The sequence below is a fragment of the Pygoscelis adeliae genome, unplaced genomic scaffold (genome assembly GCF_000699105.1).
Source record: "Pygoscelis adeliae isolate BGI_AS28 unplaced genomic scaffold, ASM69910v1 Scaffold4, whole genome shotgun sequence".
Classification (NCBI taxonomy): Eukaryota; Metazoa; Chordata; class Aves; order Sphenisciformes; family Spheniscidae; genus Pygoscelis; species Pygoscelis adeliae.
This window is the reverse complement of record NW_008824986.1, coordinates 1,031,683-1,055,752: the sequence shown is the minus strand read 5'-3', so window position 1 is coordinate 1,055,752 and position 24,070 is coordinate 1,031,683. Positions and strand designations below refer to the sequence as shown.

General features: G+C 49.6%; 1 protein-coding gene across 1 annotated transcript in view; it reads right to left on the bottom strand.

Annotated features, from left to right (window-relative positions):
• The window catches only part of CDH23 (cadherin-related 23), a 211,058-nt gene extending 194,026 nt beyond the window's left edge, over positions 1-17,032 (bottom strand). The window contains exons 1-3 of the mRNA XM_009325979.1: positions 16,912-17,032; positions 12,962-13,033; positions 7,775-7,852 (exon numbers count right to left, since the gene is read on the bottom strand). Of these exons, the coding sequence (XP_009324254.1) occupies positions 7,775-7,852; positions 12,962-13,033; positions 16,912-17,032 (271 nt within the window). The remainder of the gene's footprint in view (positions 1-7,774; positions 7,853-12,961; positions 13,034-16,911) is intronic.
• Positions 17,033-24,070: the final 7,038 nt, after the last annotated feature.

Sequence of the window (24,070 nt, the reverse complement as noted above, 5' to 3'; positions counted from 1 at the left end):
TATCAGCAAAGCAGATATGAAAATTTATTATTGCCTATCAGCAAAGCAGATATGAAAATTTAAGTGATTGATGAAGTGATTAATTTAATGATGCAGGGTTAAGGGGTTTGGCAGGGGGAGGGAGCTTTTTTCCCTTAAGTTTCCTGATGTTGGAAATAACTAATTTTCTAGCCTTAAGTTTTCATAACGATGCTGTACTTTCTACAGCTCAACGAGTAATTTCATCAATGGACCTTCTAATGACAAATGACAGAAGGGCTCGCGCTACAAGAACTGAAATCCCCTTCTTAAAATACTCCTCAAATATTGTTGTTCATGAGGGTCGTTACCACACTTAGAAACAAGGCTGGTCCTTTGCAGAACATTCAAGAAGCCTGCAAATCCAGTTTTAAACAGTAAATAGCCATCGGATGATAATATTGCTTTCAATTAATACTGAAGATGAAGGTGATGTTCCTACAGCCTCCCTTTCTAAAGGAGAACATTCACACCCGCTCTCAGAGATGCCCATAATGAAGCTCGCGACACAGATTTCCTATTCAAAAAATATCTCAATCTCTCTCACAGTCAGAGACTAGCATGCTCCTCTGGAATTATCCTTCGTAAAAGGCCAAATCAGTTCTGCTAGCTGCGCACACACACACACCTCCTGCTGGGATGATGGACACGTATATGCTCGCACTGTCAGCCCGAAGGGGCATGCCGGTTCCAGCCTTCGTATGGAAAACAGGCTGCACGTACCTGCTGTAACACCAGCCCCAAACCCCAAAGCTGCTTGGAGCAAAGGCCATTTGAAATATCTGGGCTTTGCACGCCTGCCAGGGACGCACAGCCTTTTTGCTGATCGCTGATGGCACCAAATTCAGTCCAGTTGAGGAGATGGTTTTAAAAGCAATGTTTCCCCAGACCCTACCCTACCCTTCCCAGGGCAAACTACTTTTGGCCCTGGGAAGATGAGTTGTTCCCCTCTTGTCCTTTCCACCCCCACCTCAGAGGGACCAGCTCAGAGCAGCACCATCTGGAAAGCCTACAGGAAACATCCCAGGCTGGACCCCAGCCCAGATTTAACCCCTGCTGGTGTCCTCGCCTGTGGTCTATGGCTAAGAACATCCACCCAGCAGCAAACCAAAGAGACTAGGGTCTACGTATGCTTGCCAACTCACCTTTTGCCCGCCAGATAACCAACAAAAAAGGTTTACCGGGTTTTTACCGGTATGAAACCCTTCCCCCCACATCAGTGATAACACAGTAGGGTGGCTGGCACGCTTGCTATGTGGTCCCCAAACTCTGTAACCACCCACAGACCGACTTCCATCATGCACCGGCCCACTTGTTTTGCTCTGCATTTGCCCCCCCAGCTGGGGATTATTTACATACAGCAGCATAGGCAGCGTAGTTTCACCATCAGTTGAAGCTGATCTGAGGCAACACCACTGCAAAGGGGTAGCCCGCCCCTGCCCTCCTGCACCATCTTGACTCCTATGACTTATATGTCCACCTGATCTTGCGGCTCTACCATCAGCTAGGCCTAAACGTTGGTCTAGCTGAAAACTAGCTTTACAGACTAGAAGAAAAAAAGAAAAATCCTTGAACAAATAGATGCTAGCTGTACCCCAAACACGTAGTGTTGGTGTAACTGGCATGGGGAAAGGTGTGTGGCTGTTGCACTCTTACCTTCCTCCCACTTGCACATTTCCACCTTGCCTTCCTGAAAGGTTATTAGCTTTTCTTTGGATCATTTTTGGAGCTGTTTCAGCAAGCTAACACACACACACACAAATACAGGGATAGTTTTCCCACTAACTCGGCAGGTTACACTAACACTGACAGCTAAGCACAGCCCTGACTGCAAGGAGGGCAGTAAATGCATGGCTGGAGCCGGCGAAGCTGGACAGAGGCTTAATCACTGCACAACAATCTTGGATGGAACACCTCTAAAGGGAAGGCAGGTGGTATTTTAATTAGACCAAACACAGGCACAGAGGCCCTTCCCCACAAATTTAGCCAAGTATGCAGTCACGGGAAGAAGTGCCCAGCAGCACCGGTGTGAAAAGCTTGCAGTGACTGCTTTAACACATATTTCTTACAAACAAGTAGCCTTTCCCAAGCTCTCCATCCACTCTACCACCAGTGCCACCACATTTTCCAAAAGCATCTTCCAACTTGCCAAGTTTTGCTAGAAGCCAGCCTACATTGCATCATTCACAAAGGCTCTTGCACTGCTCAGGGCTCCCAATGCACCCTGTGCTGCCTTGCTCCTTTCAAGGAGTTAACCCCAAACTTTAGAGCCATGCTCTGTGCTCTTCTGAGTCACACCTCCTTAGTACCCAATTAGCACCTCATTAACAGTATGCCCACAATGCTTTCTGGTCTTGCCACTGCGACTTTTAACCCGGTGGTGCACAGAGATTAAATTAATTTTCTCTTTTTAGCTTTAGTATTTGATTTTGAGCAAGGGGGACACAACAGCAGATATGCTAGGGCAGCCCCCCAACTCCAGCAGTAGCTGCATGTCCCTGCAAGTGAGGAGGAAGCATGGAGGAGACACCAAAGAGAAAAGGGTCCTGTGCTCAGACGCCCACAGTCCCCCCTCCAAAGCTATCACCAACAGATGGGCCCACAGGCCTCATGCATGGATATCTAGCCCAGATGGCTCTGAAACAATTTAATCAGTCCAGAAGCACACAGAGGAGAGCCAGCACTTTTTTTTCCTTCCAGTGATGCATTAGGCAAGTGCCATCACAGAGGAGCCCAGCCACCGCAGATGCCTACAGCTGTGGGATCAAACAAGCAGGCAGGGTTTCACCCAGACAGCCTGTGCTCAGTCACACGCAGATAACCATATCTTCAGCAGCAACTTGAATGGCCCAGCACCCCCGGGAACCTCACCCACGTGCCAAAGCATCTGGCTGCCCAGGACCAGAGCACTGCAGTGAAAGGCTGTGGCGGGAGAGATGATTGCCTTGGAAACTACAGATACGGTGCAGGGAGGATGGCAGTCTTCCCTGCCTGGAGAAGAAAAGCCCTCTGGCCTGGTCCTTGCCTAGGATGGAGAATCAAGTCAAGCCATCCACAAATATCAGAGGGACATGCTGCCTCAGATCCACATGCAGAGTTACCAGCGAGCACCCTGCCACTGCCTGCTAAATACCAAGTTCCTCTTCCAGTCCTCGTATGAAATAACTCTCCATCCCAGGAGGCCCTGAAAGGCAAGAGGTCACACACATCAACGCAATTACTTTAATCACCACCAGCCAACAAAGTACACCTACACTGCAGCGGTGCTCCACTATCCCTGACCCCTCTCAGGCTGCAACAACTTGGGGTGCACAGTAAGAGCCCCAACTCCATAGGAAATGTCCACTATGGCCCATCTTGGTGAAGTAAGTCTCACAAAGAGCAAGGTTCAGCTCTGCCCCTCAGAACTTGGTGGAGAAACATCCATATGTTTCAGAGTCCCTTAGTTGGTGTGGGTTTCCCTGGGGAAGAAAAAAAAAAAATCAGCTTTCCTCTCAAATTCCTCGTGCCTTCTGCAAGCAGAGGAGGTGGTCTGCCCAACATAGCCCATCCTGGAAGGGCTCCAGCTTGCCCTGGGAAAGCGTAATCCGAGTTCCCCACTGCAGAAAGTCAAACCACACCATCATAAATTTGTCAGGCAACAAAGCCCTCCTATTCAGTGCCATGAGCCAGACTGGGATCCTCAAACATCCAATGGCACAGCCAACAGACAGCCAGATGCCTGAGAAAGACTGCTTCCACATGCGTGCTTCCCAGCAGAATTCGTGACTCTGTCAATGCCACCAAGAGATTTGGGTGTCTCCAGCAATCACCCTCTCTTCTACTGTATTTAACCGAAATTCCTGCAACAGCTTTTGGAAGTCACCATCTGCAAGTCCCCAAACGAGTAGGGTTTTTTGTAAGCTCACAAAGGCATACCCACCCTGTTCCTAAAACACAAGCTATTTATGGTATGTTTGCCAGCTCAGCAAAAGTTGCACATAGCAAAGGGGGGCAGAAGCACATAAAATTCCCCATCAATCATTTGTCTTGCTTTCTGAGCACAGTGAACCCAGGGGATGGAGAGCACAACCCGTGCCTCCTGGGAGAAGCATACAGCTGAAGGAAAAGAACAAGGGGGCTTTGAGCACAAAGCACAGCCCCATACCTTGCACATGCACTCATGCTTTCAAGCCCCCCTCTGCCTCCTTTCATGTGCACGTCCCCACCTCCTCGCAGGTGCTGCACTCAGCAACTCCCAGCCACCCATCCCTCCACATCATGGTGGCGCCGAGCAGCTGGGTCAGGGAGCACACAAGGCCTTTGCCAAAAAACCCTGCACCCAGCCAGGCTCTGAGTGCTGAGTCAGCACCGCTCAGGGCTGTGACTCGCTAGCAGCCCTGACCATCAGACTTGCTGAGTTAGAGCTTCTCCTTAGCCCCATGCTGTCACGGGTTAACAAGTTGGAAGAGATGCTGAGGCAGCCAACATTGGGGGACCCAGGGCTGAGCATCCCACCAGGCGCTGGAGGCATCCTGGTAACGCTCACAAGAGAGCCTCCTGGCAGCGCGGAGAGCCAAGAGCCTCAGCTGCACACTCTCCTGCCCAGAAAAAAACTAAGGGAATCAAATAGCAGGCAGCCTTGGCAGAAGCCCTGGGGGAGACCGGCCTCCCCACCTGCCAGCCATCCTGGGCACCTTTCCCAGCTCTGCAGCCTTCACCAGCATCTTCTCATGCTCACATTACCCGAGGGGTGGTCAAGCCTTGCAACTAAATCCTGGCGGGTTTTCCCCCTCTGTCATGCACCGCTTGACCTCAGCGGGCTTTACAGAGGAGATCAGTCCTCCGAATTTAGTCCCCTCTCCCAGTTTTGAGCAGGGTATGCAGGACCGAGCTCTGACGGGGAGGAGGGACATGTCCCCAGCCCACTCGGGTGACCATGCCCCTGACACAGCACTGCCCGAGAGCAAAGCCAAGTGCGTGTTATCAGCTTGGGTACAACAATTAAAGCGTTTCCCACTCTTTTAAGGCAACACTATTCCAGTGATGCTAAAATATTATCACTAGAATGAAGGGAAAGTGGAATTGCACTCGTCTGAATGGCCTCTTTTGTCATGCATTTTACAAGGCGTTGAGGCATGAAAGCTTTCAGAGAAACTCAGGTGAATCCAAGCTAGGTGGTTATAAGGCTAGTTACAGACCCGACATGATGGATCATCTTCATTTTCCCATTCCTGTCCTGCACACAGCAAATCCATTTGCTGGGCAATTAGACTCCAGTCATTACATTATGCTAAGACGACATTCCTTTTGCAGCAGGGGGGACCCCAACCAAGAGAAACCAAGAGCACTGCCTGCCCATCCCCACTTGCTGACAAATCCAGGGATACATGTAACCCCACCTGCAGCAACACCACCTCCCCGGCATGCCGGTGAGCATCACACCTTGCCCGAGACCACCAGCAACTCACCCAGCATCAATATCCACACCACTCTCCCTTACCCACAGCCCTCTAAAAGGTTTGGGATTAAACGAAATGGCCCTTGGAATGACTTTGCTTAAGGCAGTGAGCAGCACAATAAAGACGGACGGTCCCCCTTCTGCAAATTCTTCTTCTAAGGGCTGTTAACCAGCCAGTACTTCTGCTTTCGGAGTAAAACACACCACGACCCAGGTACTGGCAGCTGACATGGGCTCTCCCGGTGTCCAACCAGTCATTATCCCTCCTCTCCAGGCATCTCCCTCCTTCTGCAAATTTCTTCCCCAGCCCCTTCAATCGCTTTCGCCTTCCTCAAGCTCATGTCTCCTTTTCCCCATGCTCCCCCTCCACGTGTGTGTGTTCCATTACTTCTGGGTGAAATAACTGACTAGAGGGTCAGTCCACCTGAAAATTGCTCTCCCCGGACCTAAATGAAACAGATGGACATTGATGATGTTTTGGGAGAAATTAATCAGCCTGGACCAGCGGCAGCGCCAGCAGCTCCCTTGGCCCAATCTCGCCTAATGAATTCCAAGCTCTCTGTCTTAATAGCTCCTGACAAGACTAATTTACTCTTGTAAGTAATTAAAGGGGGAACGATCTCTTAATTGTTGCTTAAGATACCTTTCAGCATGGCAGGCGGCAAGCAGGGACTGCTCGGTTTGGGGCTAGGTAAGGCTGCACCCGGGGATACCGTTGGGAGGGGAGGAGGGGGCTGCAGGGGGGCATTCACTCAATGCGATGGTGATGGGCGCTTCTAACAGACCCCCAAAAAAAGGAGCTGCGTTTTTTCTAGGTAAGAGGCACCACATACAGTTCTACTACTTACACCCCAGTTGGGATATAAGAAAGCTGTTTCCAGATAATGTCTTGTTTTTTTAAAGTTAATAAGCCTAACTCCAAAAACATCTACCAACAGCAGAAAACATAGAAATGCTGTTTGTCAACATGTTCAAGGCTGACATTTCCCTCTGGTGCATCTGGAAACAAAATCCCAGGGTGCCAATACTCTTAAGAGTGAATTTCATTTCTATACAGTGTAATACAAAGTTTAAAAAAAAAAATATTCAACCCCCAAAAGGAATTCCAAGCACAATTTTACTCACACAATATCTCACTGAAAAGCAGACTGTCAGAAATCTTCCCCCATTTTCTGCCAAAATAGAAGTTCAGTCCAATTCCCATAAGGTATTTCAACCTCAAGTACTTCAAGAACCATGTACTTGGTGAGGAAGCATTCCCATTAAGCTGTTCCCAACCAGCTCTCACTCCTGCTCTCGCACAGCTGCTTCCTTCCCTGGGACTTGTCTGGGGCACTTTCAGCACTAAGTGCGTTTGCAGGGACACCAGCAATTGAGGAGCAGGGAGCATGCAGACAGCAAAGCAAAGCAACCAGGTGTGAAATGATCTGTAAGGGGTGGGCTTGCTGAAGGAGGCCATGAGAAATGACATGAACGCAAGTCATCGGGGGGGAAAAAAGTTACAATGAAGTCAGGTCCTTCCTTACTTTACATCGTTCACACCTTGCCTTCTGTGGTGCTGTGAGTAAAGGCACCCGAGCAGCAGTTTTCAGTATCATTTCCCATTGCAAATAAGCCTGAGCATCACTGCAAGACAAAACTTTCCAGGCAGATGGCTATGGCTCCAGCAAGCCTTCTCCTGAGAACACATCTCTGCGCAGAGCTCAGCTACCACCCAGGAGCTTCCACACTGTCTATCCAAAACTTGCCTCCAAGACTTCACATCCTGCCTCCTTGTCTAGACATCACCTCAAACCCCACAAGCAAGACACTGTGGGCTGCAAAAGATGCAACCAAGAGGACCCCCAAGAAGAGACAGAAGCCTCAGCTGGAAGCCCTGGTCGAGCTGAGCAGTCACTAGAGACTTCTCCAGAGTCCTCCAACCCTTGACAGCTCCAGTGACAACTTAGGTGTGGCAAGAGCACTTTTTTAAGGAGGCTGATGCTCCGGTTGCATGGTTGAAGGTGACAGTAGATGTGGGAAGGGGCCTCCATAGCCTCCATCCCAGCTGCCCTCCACTCCCAATCGATTCCTCCTGCATTAAAAGCCAGTCACAAGCCCTGATTGAAGAGCACAAGTTTAATGGACTGAGAGCCTGCAAAGAGGCCGAGAACGACCGGGTCGATTTCTGCATTTACTAAAAACCGATCCCTAGCTAAATAAAGAAAGAAAAATAAGCTACATCTGTCAATCAAAAAAAAAAAGCATTTCTTTAACCCTTTTCCATCAGGGGGTCAGCAGCAGTGGACCTCCTGCCCACAGGCACACCCCACTTACCCACGGGAGTATCCTCGTTGATCAGCAGGTAGGTGTCAAAGAAGTAGTTTATGAAGTACGGCAGCCGATTGCCCCGACCTGGGAAGAGGACAAAAGCAAGGTATTATTTCCCTGACATGTCATGCATGGGCCAGCACAGCTAGGAGAAGCTCAGGGCACAGAGAGATGCACGCTTGCCGCTTGGCATTGTGATGGAGAGGGGTACCCCTGAGATGAGGGCTAATAGGAGGACAGAAAGCATCACGCAGTCCTCCATAGAAGCTGGCTGGGGAGCCGCTTCCCTCCACTGGCTTTTTTTTTTTATTATTTTCTTTTGCAGGGTGGAGGCAGAGGGGAAGGGGGAAGCCAACAGCTCGGGGACAAGGAACATCAATTATTGTTTTAGCACATGATTAATACCTTCACTTTGCTCCCACGGTTGAGAGCCTTTTGCCTTGTCAGCCATCCCAGCAAAACCTGGTGCACCTCTCCTCTCCCATCATCCGATCGCCTTTCCCTCTAATTGCTTCCTTTCATGTTTAATAACCAGGCTCACTTCTTTCTACTCCCTTTTTATGGAGCTGGAAGCTCGCAAGCCTGCCCCTGGACTGCAGCGCCCCGTGCCGCAGCCTCATTAGGCAACAGAGTCAAGCGCAGAGCACGTAGGAGAACAACGACCGCAGCCTGAACCAGGGGAAAAGTCAACCAGGAAAGATTTACCATTCAAGGAATGCAGGAAAAGAGGTGCCGGGAGAGAAACACGATTTTCCAAGAAAGTTTGGTGTTGACAGGGCTGCGTCTGAGGGATGGGTTTTCCTCGACACGCAGCCGGAGCCGGCCAAGCCTGCAGGCTTTAAAAAACACAGTTCAGCTGCCAGGCACCAAAAACAGGGCTGCGCATGGAGAAGCAGAGGTTTGAACTGGTCTGGCCAAAATAGTTCACGCCCATTGGCGGGGAGTCCCATAAGGGGAAGAGGCAGGGCCAGGGTCCCAAGCACAGCCCCTGGCAAGGAGACTCACTGGAAGCAGTGGGGCATCACCTCCCTGCTATGACCCCCCCAACTGCCTTTGGTTTGAGCCAAGCCAAAACCCAAGTTTTGGGTTTTCTGCAAGTATAAAAAATTGCCAGCAAAGTGGCAGCGTGACATCCCCTCGCAAACCCCCACCACACTAGATACAAATCCAGTCAGGCTCCTTTCAACACAGCCGTTACAAGAGCATCACCTCCATCGTTACCCCAGCCATGCTGCAACAGCAAAGACATTGCTTCAGGCAAAGGCATAGCAAACCCCAGATGAGATCAGGTGTCCAGGTTTCCCTCCTAACCGTGCTACACTTTGCTACCACCCTCATGCCCTGCGCTTCAGCATCCCACCTTAAGAAAGAAGAACCAGACCACATTTCAGCATTCTTTTCGCCTGCCCAAGCTCCAGATGGAGGGAGATGTTCCTGAGACCTTTTGGGCGCAGGTCCCAGCTGCACTCATGAACAAACCTGCTTAGCACACACAGGAAACTCACTTGGGGCAGGGAGGGGAGCGCCCATGGGCACAGGATGGGGGGAGCAGCCTGGGCTCCTCCGAGACTCCCTCTGTAACAAGACAGGGGTTTTCAGCACTGCCATCTTTCCCAAGGCACCAGGTTTGTTAAACACCTCAAGAAGTGGGAAAGCACTAGAGACAGCGCTCTTGCAAAGGCACATTTAAGTCTCAGCCTCTGGAGTCGAGTACCTGGAAAGAAAATGAGAAGGACCCCGACAAAATGGGTTATTTAGAGCTAATGGCATCTCCAGAGGCTTCGAAGCACACTTGTAGCTGGCTGCTCTGCCAGGGCCAGCAGGCTTTAAAGGGGGCAGATGAGGCTAAAACACACCAAGTAGCCCTTCCTGCAGGAGAGTCGCTTCTGCAAACTCCTCTATTTCAAAAAATATTCCTTAATATCACCAGTATACTAAAAATAAGTTGCATCTTCCAAATCCAGCTGCGTCAGGTGCTGGGAGGCATTCAAACCACCAGTCTGCGAGGGCACAGGATCTATGCGTTAAGAGAGGAGGGCGACTAGCACCTGAGAGCTGGGGAAAGCTGAAGGAGGGGGGGGAGGCAGGACTCTGCTTTGGGCTGCAAATCCCAGGATAAAGAACAAGGCTGTCACCATGCTGCCAGACTGTCAGTGTTCAGAAGGGCAGCACGTGATGGGAGGAGACAGAGAGAAAGCATCTGAATGATACAAAAATGTAGGTCAAAAGGTTCATGCTATGACAAATGGAAACCATCCCCCAAAAAATAAAAACAGGATGCTGTGGCTGAAGCCATAGTCTCATCAACCCTGTCCCCCAGGCCAGCCTCAACACTCATGTCCCAACCACAGCTATTTCCTGCTCCCCCACAGCCCAGAGCATTGCATCCTTGGGGCACCTTCAGGAACCTTCTCCCCATCTCAGATGTGGCCGTAAGCTCTTACCCTCATAACCTGGGTGCTGTCAAAAGGTGCCTAGCCAGTCTGTGAAACACAAGTCTCCCATGCATATGTCTGGCCACCTAGTCTAGGATGGCCAGAAGTTTTCCTTTCACATTTAATCCAGGACTGCCAATGTTTTGTTGGCTTTGGGCATGCCAGCCCTTTCACAGAAATTAATTTGGGAATCACAGCCATACACCACATACCCTGAAAGCGAGTTCACACTTTCCCAAAGGCATCGCTGTGAACCACCCACCACCTGTGGCTTCATCTAATGGATCATCAGCTGGATTTTCCTTCTGCAAGACTGCTGCTACCACCCAGCTATACCCTAGGATATACCATCACTGTATCCCTCAACACGGCTCTTGTCTGTGGTTCTCAGCAAGGTGCATGGCAGATAGCCATCACTTCCACCACATGCTTGCAACCCTTTATTCCTCCTTCAGGTGCTACCAACAGGCTCCAAGGGATCACAATCAATGTTGTTTTGATGTGCTGGGAGATTTTCTTCCCTGCATGTGTCTTCCACACCTGCTCCACATTATTCCTGTAAAACCTGCTGCTTCTTTGCCCTGGTGAACCGCAGGCAAGAGCCGTGTTGAGGGATACAGTGATGGTATATCCTAGGGTATAGCTGGGTGGTAGCAGCAGTCTTGCAGAAGGAAAATCCAGCTGATGATCCATTAGATGAAGCCACAGATGATGAGTGGTTCACAGTGATGCCTTTGGGAAAGTGTGATGTCCTTGGCCCCTGCTGATGCAAGAGCATGGTAATCATGGAGCCATTCTTCTAGCTAGCATGCCTCGGTCCCTCCTAACCTGGTGATGATGAAGATCTCTGCCCACCTCTGGTGACTGCAGCAGTAGCTGGGTAGGAGCAGGCGGACTCCACTGCCATGCCAGAGCTAAGCCATCCTCTTCCAAACACACCGAGCCCACTCGTGCTGCACTTCTGCATTTACCCTACCAAATTACTTCGCCAGGAGCTTTGCAAGTCTTCTGGGAGGGGAGCTCCATCACCTGCAGTCCCCAGGCAGGGCATCCGCGCACTTCTCCTCCCAATCCCAGGCACAAGCATTGTGCCAGAGCTTGCTTATTGAGGGCAGACACTCCTTGGGGACACGACAACCAAGTCCTGGGCAGGGCCAGGTTTAGGAGACAGGGGCTGACACACTGCTGATCTGCAAGCCTCCAAATCCCCATTTCCACACGCTGGCTCTGCAAGGCTTTGCAGCTTGCTATTGCCTATCTGCTGTGTCCATCCAGGCACCCGGAGCAGGGCCATGCAAACACACTAGCGATGGGTGCTGCAACTGACCGCACAGGGAGGGATGAAGGAGCAAATCCCCAGCCAGGCAAGAAAAACCCACCATCCCACCTCCAGTGGGATGTAGTGAACCACTTGTGGCGAGTGATCTCTCCAGGGGACAAGTTTTAGGAGGCTCAGACTGGGGCGAAAGACTCGCTGCGTTGTCTTTTTTACTTATTTTTTTCCCCTTCCAGAGGAGTGACAGGGCAGTTAACTGGTGAGGCTATACTTGATCCAATACGACACCAGAGGGAGATTGACTGAGCTTGTCAGTCACAGCTAATGTCATCCACTGACTGCTTAATCAGGCTGCCAATCTAGGCAAGCTATCTTGAGGCTTTAGTAGGGGGGGAAAGGTGGAAAAAAAAAAAAAAGCCTTTATTCCAAAGGGCACAGTGCTATCAAATAGACACACGCTCACTATTGTTTATCAGCAAGCGCCACACTGACACACACCCCCCGGCCTCAGCACCTGGGGCTTTAGCCCATTCATGCAACAATCCCCATTTTCACAGGGCTTTGCTGTATGTTTACAGTACTTATGCATCCCGGAATATGCCAAAGCCTGGCCCAAGAGGCACATTTGCTGCACCAGAAGGCAGTTGTCCCACAAGCTGCCATTCACCAGCCAGGCTGGACCCCACGTCTCCCCACCAGAAGCCCACGTGCCAGGGAAGACTAAGAACATCATGCTTGTAGGGCAGAGCCCGACAGTGGGAGGAAAGCTGACCACGGGGGCTCTGCCTGCCCAAAGCCCTGCTCTTCCCTCCAGCTGCAATTAGAAAAGAGGTTTTGCAGCTCGGAGAGGAGTTATTTCCCACATAGCATATATTAAGCACAGTTCAGGTAATAACTTTGCTGCTGAAAGTACAGGAAGAGCCCTGCCAGTAATACCTCTGCTGTTGAACAGCTAAAAAAAGCTTCTGGTTTGCATCCTTGCCTTGTGTCTGCTCCCTCTAATTTCCTTTAAGTTTTATTTACCTGAAACAACCTAATGCCATGTCTACCACAAGGTCCACCACCAGCTTTGACTTCATGAACCCACATCTGGAAGTTGCCCAGGTCTTCCCACTGAGATACACCAGGAGCATCTACTACTGTTGGGTTCACCAGTGCCTCCTCCTCCTCACCTCTTTCCAATCACTCCCAGGAAGGGCCATCTGATGCCACGTGTGCCCTTTTACTGGCTGCAGGAAAAACAGCTGCACAGGAGCACAGTGTGCAGGTCCCCAGGACCACATGTGATGGAGATGGGTGGTCTGCTTGCCCGTACCATCCACATCTCCCCATCACCACAGCAATGCTTCTCTGCCTTTAGTTATTCACCAGGAGACCACAAACGGCAACAAATATTACCCTTGTACCTCAGAAACATGAGACCCAAGCAGGGAGAGGGGTAGGGAGAGAAAAGCACAGCAGTGGACAAGACAGACAACTTACCTGGAGAGAACAGCTCCAGGAGCAAGAGGGGAAGCAGAAAGTTGCCAGCAGCAGTGTGACGCTTCATGGTTCCTGTCAAAGAAAGGCAGCATCAAGACCAGCACTTTACGGATATTACCTTGTCTCCCCCAAAAGCAGGCTTGCGGATGCAGCCCTGTCCCAGCTTCCACCTTAGTGCCCCGATGCCACAGGAGATCACGACATCAACATTTTGTTAATGCTTGGCTTTTGTACAGGGCACTTCACCCAAGAGTGCCACCACCACTTTCTCGGTTCATGCAGCCCCAACCATCCTCTTGATAAGCGCCAAATCAAAACCAGAATTAACCTGGCATAGGTGATACATTTTTTATTTTCCACTTTCCAAAGCGTATTTGCTTATCTCATGCGAGGGGATAAGCCACGGTGACCTCTGCAGTCAGGACTGGAGCAGAAGCAGCCCCAACCGAGACAAGCTGTTCGAGCACCAAGCAGGATGTTGAGGGTAAAGAAGAGCCACTGCAACCTGGGAGCCACGCAGCAGCAAGCAATCGGCACCAGGATTTAAGATGTTTCAGCAGAGCTGTGTGGGAAGCTTGACCCAGAATCACTGAAGAGGCACCGGGATTTCAGAGGACAAAACAGAGCCCCTCAAACCTCTCCAACCACCCAGCGGGCTGCAGAACAGGCACTGCAAGAGCACTGGGAGCAAACAGATTTGCAAACATGCCCGCATCCCACTCTGCCTCTCAAATTTCCCCGGCTTCGCATTCGATACAGCGCATGACTCCTCATGACGAGGCAGCAGAATAAAACAGTGCCAAGGAGCTGCTTAGCACAGTCACATCCTCGCACGGTTTTCAGACCATTAAATACAAAGCTCTTTCCAAACCAACCCCACAAAACTTTGGCAAAGTCCTGCTTTGCAAGGAAATTCATACATGTGATATTTTAAAACATTCCACACTGGAGGCAAGTATAAATCATATATGTTACACACAGCATATAGGCACAACAGAAACTCCGGGGCAGCTCACACAGAGCCAAAGATCCCCTGCTCCAAAGCAGACAGGACATCTCAGTGACCTGTCTCTGAAGCTGTCCATATTTCTGCAGGTGCTGTGAAAGGTGTGAGCTGGGGGAACATTTTCCTACCAGCTCAGCACATCCACACAGCAGCAGACCCAGGGACATGAAAGGCAGAGACCACACGTGACAGTCAGCCTTTTGGGCAGCAAACACAGAGATGAACCCGTAGTTAAATCCATAAGCAGCTCGCACTTGAGATCAAGCATTGACCTGAGCCGTGAGGGCTGAAATGAGTAATAAATCGCATCTTCCATTTACCAGCCTAAGCAGGGACTTGTTACACTTGCAACTGGTTGTATACACACGAAGTTTTGGTCCACCCAGCATCGCAGCACTTGGAGAACTGATTACTAAAACAACAGACCTGAATAAACTGCAGTGATATACGTGATTCCCACTTGGGGAGCACCCAAACAGACAGCTTATCCATACACCCAGGGTACCACCTCACCCACCATCGCTCTCAGTATACGCCAAAATCAGCAGCTCAGCCTTCCCTTTACAGCACCCTGCTCTATACACTCCAAATGGAACAACAAAGTGCAGAGTTACCAAAAGCATGGCACTGTAATGGGCACAGACCGCATCTGTAAGCCCAGCTAAGGGTGGAGGGGTCAGCACCCCATCGCCACAGAGATGCACGGGCACCCCACAGGGTGGTCCTTACCTCTGAGAGGGAGCCCGCGCCCCAACGCCATCTCTGCAGACACTCCTAAAGGAGCTTCAAAGCAATAGCTACACATATTTTATTTTTACTGGTGGATGCGTCAGAGAAGACAGTTGATAACAACTCTGTCACTGTAGAAAGGACCCTAAATTGTAATTTCTTCCTCTATTTTGCCACAAGAGAGTCTCTAGGAGGAAGAGGTCTGTGCCTAGGCAAGAAAAACAGTGCTGTGGTCTTTTTTGTGCATCTTTAGGAAACTCAGCACAAGCCTGAGAAGACATTTGGGATCAGCACTGCTTAACTTTTAGGTATATGGTGCCAATCTCCCTGGGAAGCTTTCCACAGGTCTGTGATACATGGTCAGGACAGGAGAGTTCAATCCTCCACCCCCCAACAAGTTTCTGACTTCTGAGTGTTCAGTGCCAGCAGAGCATCCAAAAAACCCAGTTTCTAAACAAAAATTACCTCTTCCCCAGGAGCCAGGCATCCTATCAGGCCCTTTAAATCTTTAGATTTGGCCAACAAAAGCAGAATAGACTCTTCTAACAAAGAAAAACCCCAAACTTCTCCATTTTTCACCTTCTTTAATAGGTTTCAGGGAGGAGAAAATCTTGGACATAGACAATGCTGCTGTTTCAGGCCCCCGCATCCCCCTGGCCAGCATCAAGCCCAGGGTGCAGAGCCAAAGCTCATTGTGCTGCCGCCAGAAAGGATGCGATGGACACAAGCAAGGCAGCACAACCCCAAGCTCTTTTCCTGCCTTCTGCTGTGCCAAAATGGCATTGAGGAAAACACTAACTTTCTTCTAAAACAGCACCACTATCAGCCCAAGTGAGCCGAAACATTATTTTCCAGCTTCACAGACCATGTTTAAAAAGCAACAGGGCAGTGGAAAAACAATTTACGTGATGTAGAAAAAAAAGGCAATTGAGAGCATCCCCTTTCAAGTGTCATGATAAATCTAAATATTGTATATTCCAAGTCAGTCACTTCATTATGTAAGTAATTGCCTGAAATGTCATTTTTATTTTGTCTGTCTTCATTAATATTGCAGCTCTTCACTGGTTCTCCGAGATGGTTCACTCAAATATTGCAAATTTAGGAATGGGACTGAGAAGTGTCTGGGGAGAACTGAAAAAATGTGACTGAGAACATATTAAATTGCACCTTCTGCCTGAAAGAGGCTCTTTGTAGGAAGCATTCAGTGCAGTTTCCAGCATAATAATGTCTCTGGGCAAGTTGTCTCTGGGAACTTAACTGTTGTCTCCTGGCTGCAAAAGCACTAATGTTAAACCAGAGACTTCCCAGTCCGCTGGCAACTGCTCCCCAAGGCACGGGAAGCAGCAGACAGAACCACATTAAATGGTGATGGATGGGAACCAGAGGAGCCTCTACCACTGAAACACTGCTCTGCAAAGAAGTCCGGGGCTTGAAAGTTTAGGAACCAGCTCAGGTCAAGCAGAGGTTTTTCAGCCCACTTGCCCCAAATGCCTCCTTCCCAAGCCCGGGAAGTGGCTTTTTTGCTCCTTAAACAGCATCACTGCATCGCTAAATGTGGCAAAGATCCCACCTGCTTGGCTACGGAGATGGAGCCTGGCCGGCGCACGCTCCAGTCCTTGGCACGCATTAATCTGAGAGAAGTTGGCAATGAGGCTCCAAGAGCCTTCTAGCATCTCACCTCTGTGAAACACTGGAGTAGAGATGCTCCTGCTTCTCGAGCCCAGGCCATATATTGTTCTCAGGGTGCTTAAGCATCAGCTTCCAGGCTGTGCACCTGTATTGGTTATTTTTAAATGCACTGTTGGGGTGCTTACATATGAGAACGGCTCGCATGCACACAAAACACACTTAATTGCCTCCATCAGAGCAGTGGCTTCTGCGACGGCTGTGCCTTGCTGGCAGAGATGCTCTTACGTTTGAGCTGCTGCTGGCATCTTTAATCACCCCCTGAACCCCTGGCCCCTCACCCTCCCACTGGTCTTCCTTTCCCCAAACGGCGCCGCAACAGTTGTGCCTCAAATTTATAGTGTCAGCCTCTGTTTGCTCTGCGCTGTTCCAGGAGCATAAAGAAGAAATGAAAGTGTAAATCAAAGCATGTCCCAAATGGCTTCCATGCGAGGAAACTGTACGCGCCTTCCCAAAAAGCCCCTCCTCTGGCAACGCAGCACAAATTATGTCCTCCAGGGAGGGGATCCCAGCAGCCAGCGCTGCCCACCTGCAGCATTTGCTCCTTTGTAGGCAGAGTGGAAGTCCCTGAGGTGCTCCCAGGATACCACCATGCCCGTGGCATCCAGCCAGCCGCTGGAAGACCCCTCTCCCCCCGGCACGCCATCCATGCCCACTCTCCCCAGCTTCCTCCATCACGTTGGCCACCTTGGAAGAACAGCCAGGAGATACTTCAACGAGGGCCACCACCAAACGTGCCTTGGAGAAACCACCCCCACAATCCTTTTCAGCAAAGTACATTGCCTGGCACCAACCCTCATGCCAGAATACAGCCCATTGCAGAGGCACAGCAGCTCCCACTTTCCCAGCTTTTCCATCCCTCTGCTCCTCAAATGGAAGCACTGCTAGAAATTCACCTTTTCTTCTTATTCCTTTTTGGCCAGGTCTTTACAATAAGTAGGATTCAAAAGGAAAAAAGTAAAAGTTAATTTTATTTCCCCCCCCATATTGGCATGAGCTATATACAAATCATAATTCCTAAAAATAACAAATTGCAGAACAGGGTAATCAGAAGTAAATTGATATTGATAAATAAGCTTTTCTTCCACGCGGTAGGTGGTTTATTTTAATCTAATGAGTTTTATATTTTCTGAGCTTTCAGATTCCATGATGAAGAGCCGTCTGCGCTAGAATTACGAAGCACTTTGAAATATTGTAATTTTATGGCTCATTTTGTCAGGACTCTTGAAAATGAGATTTGTTCCCAGTGAAAAAATTTGCCCTTTTTTTCTTCTATTCCCTGCAGTGAAGGAAAAGAATTCCTTGTTAAATAAATACAGGCTGGCATATTTGTATGCATGTGGCAGGGTGGGGGATGATGGATGCACACAGAAGAGGGAGCAAGGGGGCACGGCTGCCAGCAGCTGCCACAACCCACCCAAGCCCTGAGATGGTGCTTGCAGGAAAAAGAGCGTGAAAGATGCTCTCTCCCCTTCCTTCACCCCAAAAGCAAAGCTGAGGTTGGAGACACAGGTGTTTTCTCCCCACCCAGCCCAGGGGATGCCCACAAAGCCGACAGCGAGTCCGAGCTGCTCTGTGCATCCCAGCTAGCACCAATTAGTGGTATTTAAACCTTTCTTCTAGCAGGGAAAAAGCTAGAGCCATTACTTACTAACAACTAGTAACAACGAAGTCTCCCACATTTCCAGCAGTTTACTCCCATTTCAAAACAAGGACAGGAGTAGAAACATTTTGTTTGCGGCTGCAAGAGGTTTTCTTTACCACAGGAAACAAGCTTTAGCTCCAAGACAACACTAACATGTTGTTTAACCAACAGCCCAAGACCAGAAGAAAACGCCGTATTTGAGCTTCTCAGTCCATGCAGGAAAACTTTGTCTGGGTTGGAAGTGAAATTGATTTTCTGAGTCATTGCAACTGCCATAAGATAACTGCCAATAACTGCCCAGCTCTGCATTAGCAACATGCAAACCCTCCGCTGCAGCACACCCCAACTACAGTATCCCCAAGGAAAGTCATTTAGTGCTACAAGTACAAGCATCCAATTCGCCTCTTCATTCATGCAATATTAAAATAACACCCTGGGGGCTCTGGGAAAGAGGACCCTCATTCCCTGCTGCAGCAGGCATGGCCACCCATCCTTCCACGGCAAAGGCAGCATCTTTCTTGGGTAGTCGGAAGAGAAGATGCCCGATTTTATTTTTGTTTTTTTTTTTAGTGGGGCAGCACTGGCTCTACTGAGCCTCCAGCATTCGTTGCTATGATGCCTATGGTGACTAGCAACCATTTTCCATCACAAAACCTCACTTAAGCTGAAATGGCAGCTCCTAAACTAGGAGGCAGACTGGGATGGGATATGGAGAGCAAGCCAACAGGCTCCCGGCTCTCCTGGTTCCTGGGCTGCACCAACACAGAGTGCAGCACATGGAGGCAAGGCAGCAAAGGAGCAGCAGGGCTGCAGAGCAGGTGATGCTAACATGGGATGAAAAGGTGGAAAAGCAGCCAACAGCTACAGAGCTTAGCTTAAAGAAAAAAAAAAAAAGAGGGGAGGGGGAAGAAGGGTGGGAATTATTGCTTTAGGAGGAGGTAGAAAGCTGAACTCAGTGAAGCGGCATGCACAGTCTGGTCTCACAAGACGGGAACCTCTCTCCAGACTCTTAAAAAACATACAGCAATGGACAAAGTGACAAGTGTAAAAATGCTGAAGGCCTGACCCAAAGCCTGCTGGTGAATGGGAGGCCAGACGCTTTCTTCTCGTGCCCTGCTTGAAAGAAGGAAGGCTTGCCTGCTGACTGGGGCTGGGCAGCAGCCTGGCTGGACTTCCAAGCACCACTATCAAAACGATGCAGGAGAAGTGTCCAACATCCTCTGGCTCTGACACAATATTTTTGAGCAAGTTTGTAATGCTGCCACGCAGCCTGTGCTCACATATCCTAGGGCACTCCTGCCTGCACTGCTCCAGATGCAAGCACACAACTTCTGTTTGGTTTGGGTTTTTAAAGAAAAAAAGAAGAGAGGACTTTTGTGAAGTGGAATTAAAGAAATAAAGTGTTCATCTAAATATTGTCCACTCCATTTACAGAATAATAGGCACACGTAGTAGACACACGTTAGATGACTATTGCTCAAGCCCTCTGGCTCAGGCTGGCCCTTGCAGCACAGGAGCAAAGCCGGGGGCCTGGCAGGGCTGTGCATTTGCAGGGACAGGGAAGGACCGGAACAGCACCTCCCTCCTTGCCACACTCAGGCGCAGCTTTGAATGTGAGCATCGCCTCTTTGCAGCAGCAGGAGGGAAGCAAGCTATAAGCTTCACTCCAAGAAGTACACCTGTAACAGTGTTAGCAATGCAATATGAAATTCAGCAGCAACTTCAAGAGCAAGCCATCAGCCACAGGACCAGGAGCTTTTGGCAATCAGCAGCCAAACTACATTTCAAAGCCCTGCCAAAGAAGATGGGTTAGTTATTTCATTTCATCTTCCTTGACAAACACTCATCGCAGCAGACACCACTTCAAGCCCCCATCAGCACAGGACCCCAAGTACGTGCGCACCCAGGACCTCACTGCATCTCCCTACCTCCAGCTACTCCTAAGCTCTAGGCTGGATATTTGCATCACTAAAAAGAAGCAACAAGACTATTTGTTCAGTCCTCTGGTAACTCAAACTGCAGGCTGGAAAGGTAGATCTCAAAAAGAGAGAGATCAGCCACAGGACCAGGAGCGGAAAAAAAACCCAACCCAAACCAAAAAAAACCACCCTCACACTGAGCAACCTGAGCTGCAAAAGCTCTCAGGCCATTTCTTGCCTCATCCAAATCAAGAGAGAGGTGTCCTTGCTGCTTTCACACAAAGCTCACTTAACTTTCAGCGAGAAGCACTTCGCTGCAACAGACCTTTTCAAGGCCCACTGGCTGTTCAAGCTAATAAAAGTGAGGCTTTGCCTGATGGAGTAACACCGTGTGCACGCTGTGGCTAATCACTCACTAGCTGAAATTTTAGGAGGAGGAACAAAAAAACCAAAGTGGTAGAGACAGCACAGGAAAAGGAAGATGGGGCTACTTAGGAGGACCAACACCCCCCCTCCCCCGCCCTCAATCCCAAACAGCAGCCCCTGAGAGCAGGGGGTCAAACTGAAAGACAATGGCATTCAGCAGAGATGAAGTTATTTGGATTAATGACAGTAGTTCATCACCGGTGACAGGCTTGTTCATGCAAGCCCTCCTAGGACCCCAGCCATGGCTGAGGACCCTCTCAGCTGTGCAGTCCCTCTCCTGCATGCCCTTTTCAAAGCTGCAGCAGCTCAGGCACCAGCATATCCCCCTATTTCCATCAGGATTTTGCCCCCATTGACTCTCCAGCATATTCCAAGCAGGACCTCTTTCTCCGCTGGAGAGCAACTGTTATATCAAATGCACAGATCAGGGCAAAGCACTTCAGGCTAAGGATAGAAAAAAGCCTCACTGCAACGTTGGCTCTGGCAGAGGCTGGGGAGGGGATATTACAGCCCTCCCACGGCCAGATCAGAGTTTCCATTACAAGACACATCCAGCAAGGTCCTTGGCCCCGGGGCATGGGTTCAAACAGATACTTCTGCGAGGCTGTCTAGCAGAAAAAGAGACAATGTGTACCCAGGATGGCCCCTCTGATCATTTGTGGAGCACACCATAGTCAGCAAGCACCCACCAGAGCCACGTGCTAACATCTTCATGGACTGAAAGCCACCAGGCTCCATGACCAAAGGTTTCCTGCCCACATTGACCGAAGCTCCGAGCTTGGCACGCTGCATGGCACAGCCTGTGCATAAGTTCTATTCCAGCCCCTGCTCTAGTGTCCTGGTCATTACTGAACCACAGGCAAGATCCAGGACATCTGCAAGATTTCGGTGAGTCTTAACCACTGGGATTCCCCATTTCAGCTGCAGAACCTGCACGCTGAAATAGGGTCCGATAGCAATGCAAGCACGAAGGCATAAATTTTCACGTTTGTAGGTCTTGGGCCATTAAAAGCCCCAAACTAACGCTCATCCTCCTGTAACATTGTTAAAAGTCTTATTGGAGGAAGCAGGACACTGTAGTGGGAAAAAATGCAGAAGTTTTGGGATGCACTTCAAACTATTTACGCTCACAAAGCGAACCTCCAGCTAAATTAGCTGGGCTGCAATAGCCCAACTGCAAGCAGCTGGGATATTTTACACTCTTACAAGAGGCCACAGGCCAGCCCCACATCAAGCCAACCCCATATCCTAAGGCCTCTTAAATTTATAAATAATCTGTGCTCAAGACCATCTGCACAGAACATCTGAGAAACTTCATAAATTAAATCCTTTTTAAGATGTCCTCACCACCCCGGCCGCTCCTGGGGTGTGCTCCGAAGAGGATTGCAGTGCCCTTTTTCTTTGCATACCTCCATCAGGTCAGCAAAGAAGCTACCATACCATGGACATTATTCTGGAGATTATTGCAGCAGTTATTCTGCAGAATACAGAAAACATTTCTGGTGCTACCTCCCTGCTATATTCAGGTGATGCCCCTGCGAGGAACACACAGCCTCTTTGTACATGGGCTGCGTGCCCTTCCCAGGCCCAGCTACAGCAAACAGCCAAGCTGCGCAGCTCCCACCTCTTGCAAACACTGTTTCTCCCACTTATCACAAAAAAAAAAAAGAAAAAGAATGAAAAAAAAAACAGGAGAACATAAATTTTTACAGTTTCCCATAAAGGGAGTGTTTTACAACTTGGTCTTAAAACAAAACATTGTGTTTTCACGACATGATCTTGACTTGGTGCTACAAAACCTACAGTTTGCCATCTGAAACAAGAGAGATTTGTGCTGGGGAGGGAGGGATGCGGGTGGAGAAGAAAAATGGAATTGCAAAGGGATTTCCTCTCCTCCTTCCCCAGGACAGGGGAGAAGGAGAGACAATGGTAAAACTCCCTCCCTCAAAACACCCACCTGGATTTTGACAAATGTGAGTTTCCCATAGAGATAACCTTATCCCACAAAAAAATTTAAAAAAATTCGTGCACCAGCTCTATCCCGTAGCGCTATCGCACGCCGAGGCCACACGCACAAGGCGTCCCAGGCTGCTGCAGGATGCACCGAGAAGACGCCAGGAAGGAGCTGGGCTTGTTGCGTGCAGCCTAGCCACAGTGGGCACCGGGAAGCGGCAGCTCTGCCAGCCCTCCTGACCCCCTCGACACCTGTTGTGCCCAGGGGATCTGCCACCAGACAGGGCTTTTCCCCCAGCACAGGGAAAAAAAAGCCCAAACAACAGCAAAAAAAAAAAAAAAAATCATGCACCAGCAGAGAACACTTCCCATTCCAGCATCACACCCCCCAGAAAACACTGGTGGATAAGAGAGGAGAGGCAGCTTGGGGAAACGATAGTGTTGGCAAAAGAGTGCTGGCAGCACCCCCAGACATCACTGGCATGGGACTGGTTTTGGATTTGCCCTCCCCACGCAGGGTACCTGTGGGAGAGTCCCAGGCTGCACCCCTGCCCCAGCCAGCTCCGCTATTCACCTGCGCACAGGCAGCACATCACCCCGTCCTCCGCGGCCTTTAATTTGGCCAAATGAGCTACCCCAGCTCTGCTTTTCCTTCTCTTGTTTTTTGGTTTTTTTTTTTTTTTTAAATAACTGTTGCCTTTTCTATCAACAGCCTTATTAGTTTCTCCCCCCCCTCCCCCCAAGAGAGGTCTTTACTACCAACACCCCAGATTTTTGTATTTTCCCAATTAAATGCCAGTAATGAAGCCCCACACCTGTATTTCTAATTGCAAGAGGGCACGGGCTATTCTTTACCTTCATGTAGCATCCAAAAATCATGGATCAGAACAAAGGGGCTGGTGCCATGTACATCAAACCAAAGAACAGCACGAGGGGAAAAGCCATCCCTGCCACAAAAAGCTTACAGCCAAAACACCCCTAACAAACCCCAAAGTCTGCGAGTTAAAAGGAAGGGTAATGTAATTTAGCTAGCCAGTTTTAATAGGGACCAGACTCTTGAAGTTTGAGCATTTTCTTTAAATAAAGGCTCCGGCGGTAACTCCAGGCAGTTCAAAGCTGAAGATGTCTGGCCAACGCCAAGTTGGATGTGTGCGGGGGTCGGTACTTGAGGTGGTCAGGAAAACATTTTTTCAATAAAAGAGGATTGCAGGTTTTGTCAGAGACTAAGGAAAAGAGGAGCAAGCAAAGAAGTGGGGAAAAAAAAAATCTCAAATAAAGTGTTTTCTCAAGAAATAAAAAGAAACCATTCGGGGTGAGTTTGTCATTTTGAAAAGCTGTTTTTCCATTTAATACGTTTTTGAAGGGATTAAAACCCCCCTCCTTCATCGCAGTTCAGTCCCCGGGCCAGGGTCAGAGCCGCACGCTTCTCCACGCGCGGGCTGCAGCGCGGCAGCCCCGCACGCTTTGAAGAAGTTCAGCCCTGGATTGCCCGCGAAACTTCGCAGCTTCTCACCGCCTCCTCCTTCCGAGCCAAACTCAAAATTATAGCCGAGGATGGGTTTGGGGGTGCGGGGGGGGACGGTGCTTTCTGTTTCAGGGGCAGGACGACACCAACAAACACGCGTTATTATTATTTCTTGCTAAAAGGGAGAAAGGTGGGGCTCCCCTTCTCCTGCCATTGAAACCACCGCGCTGAACGACCCCCCCCCCCCCCCCACAAAAAAACATGAAGTGCGTGTGCCGCC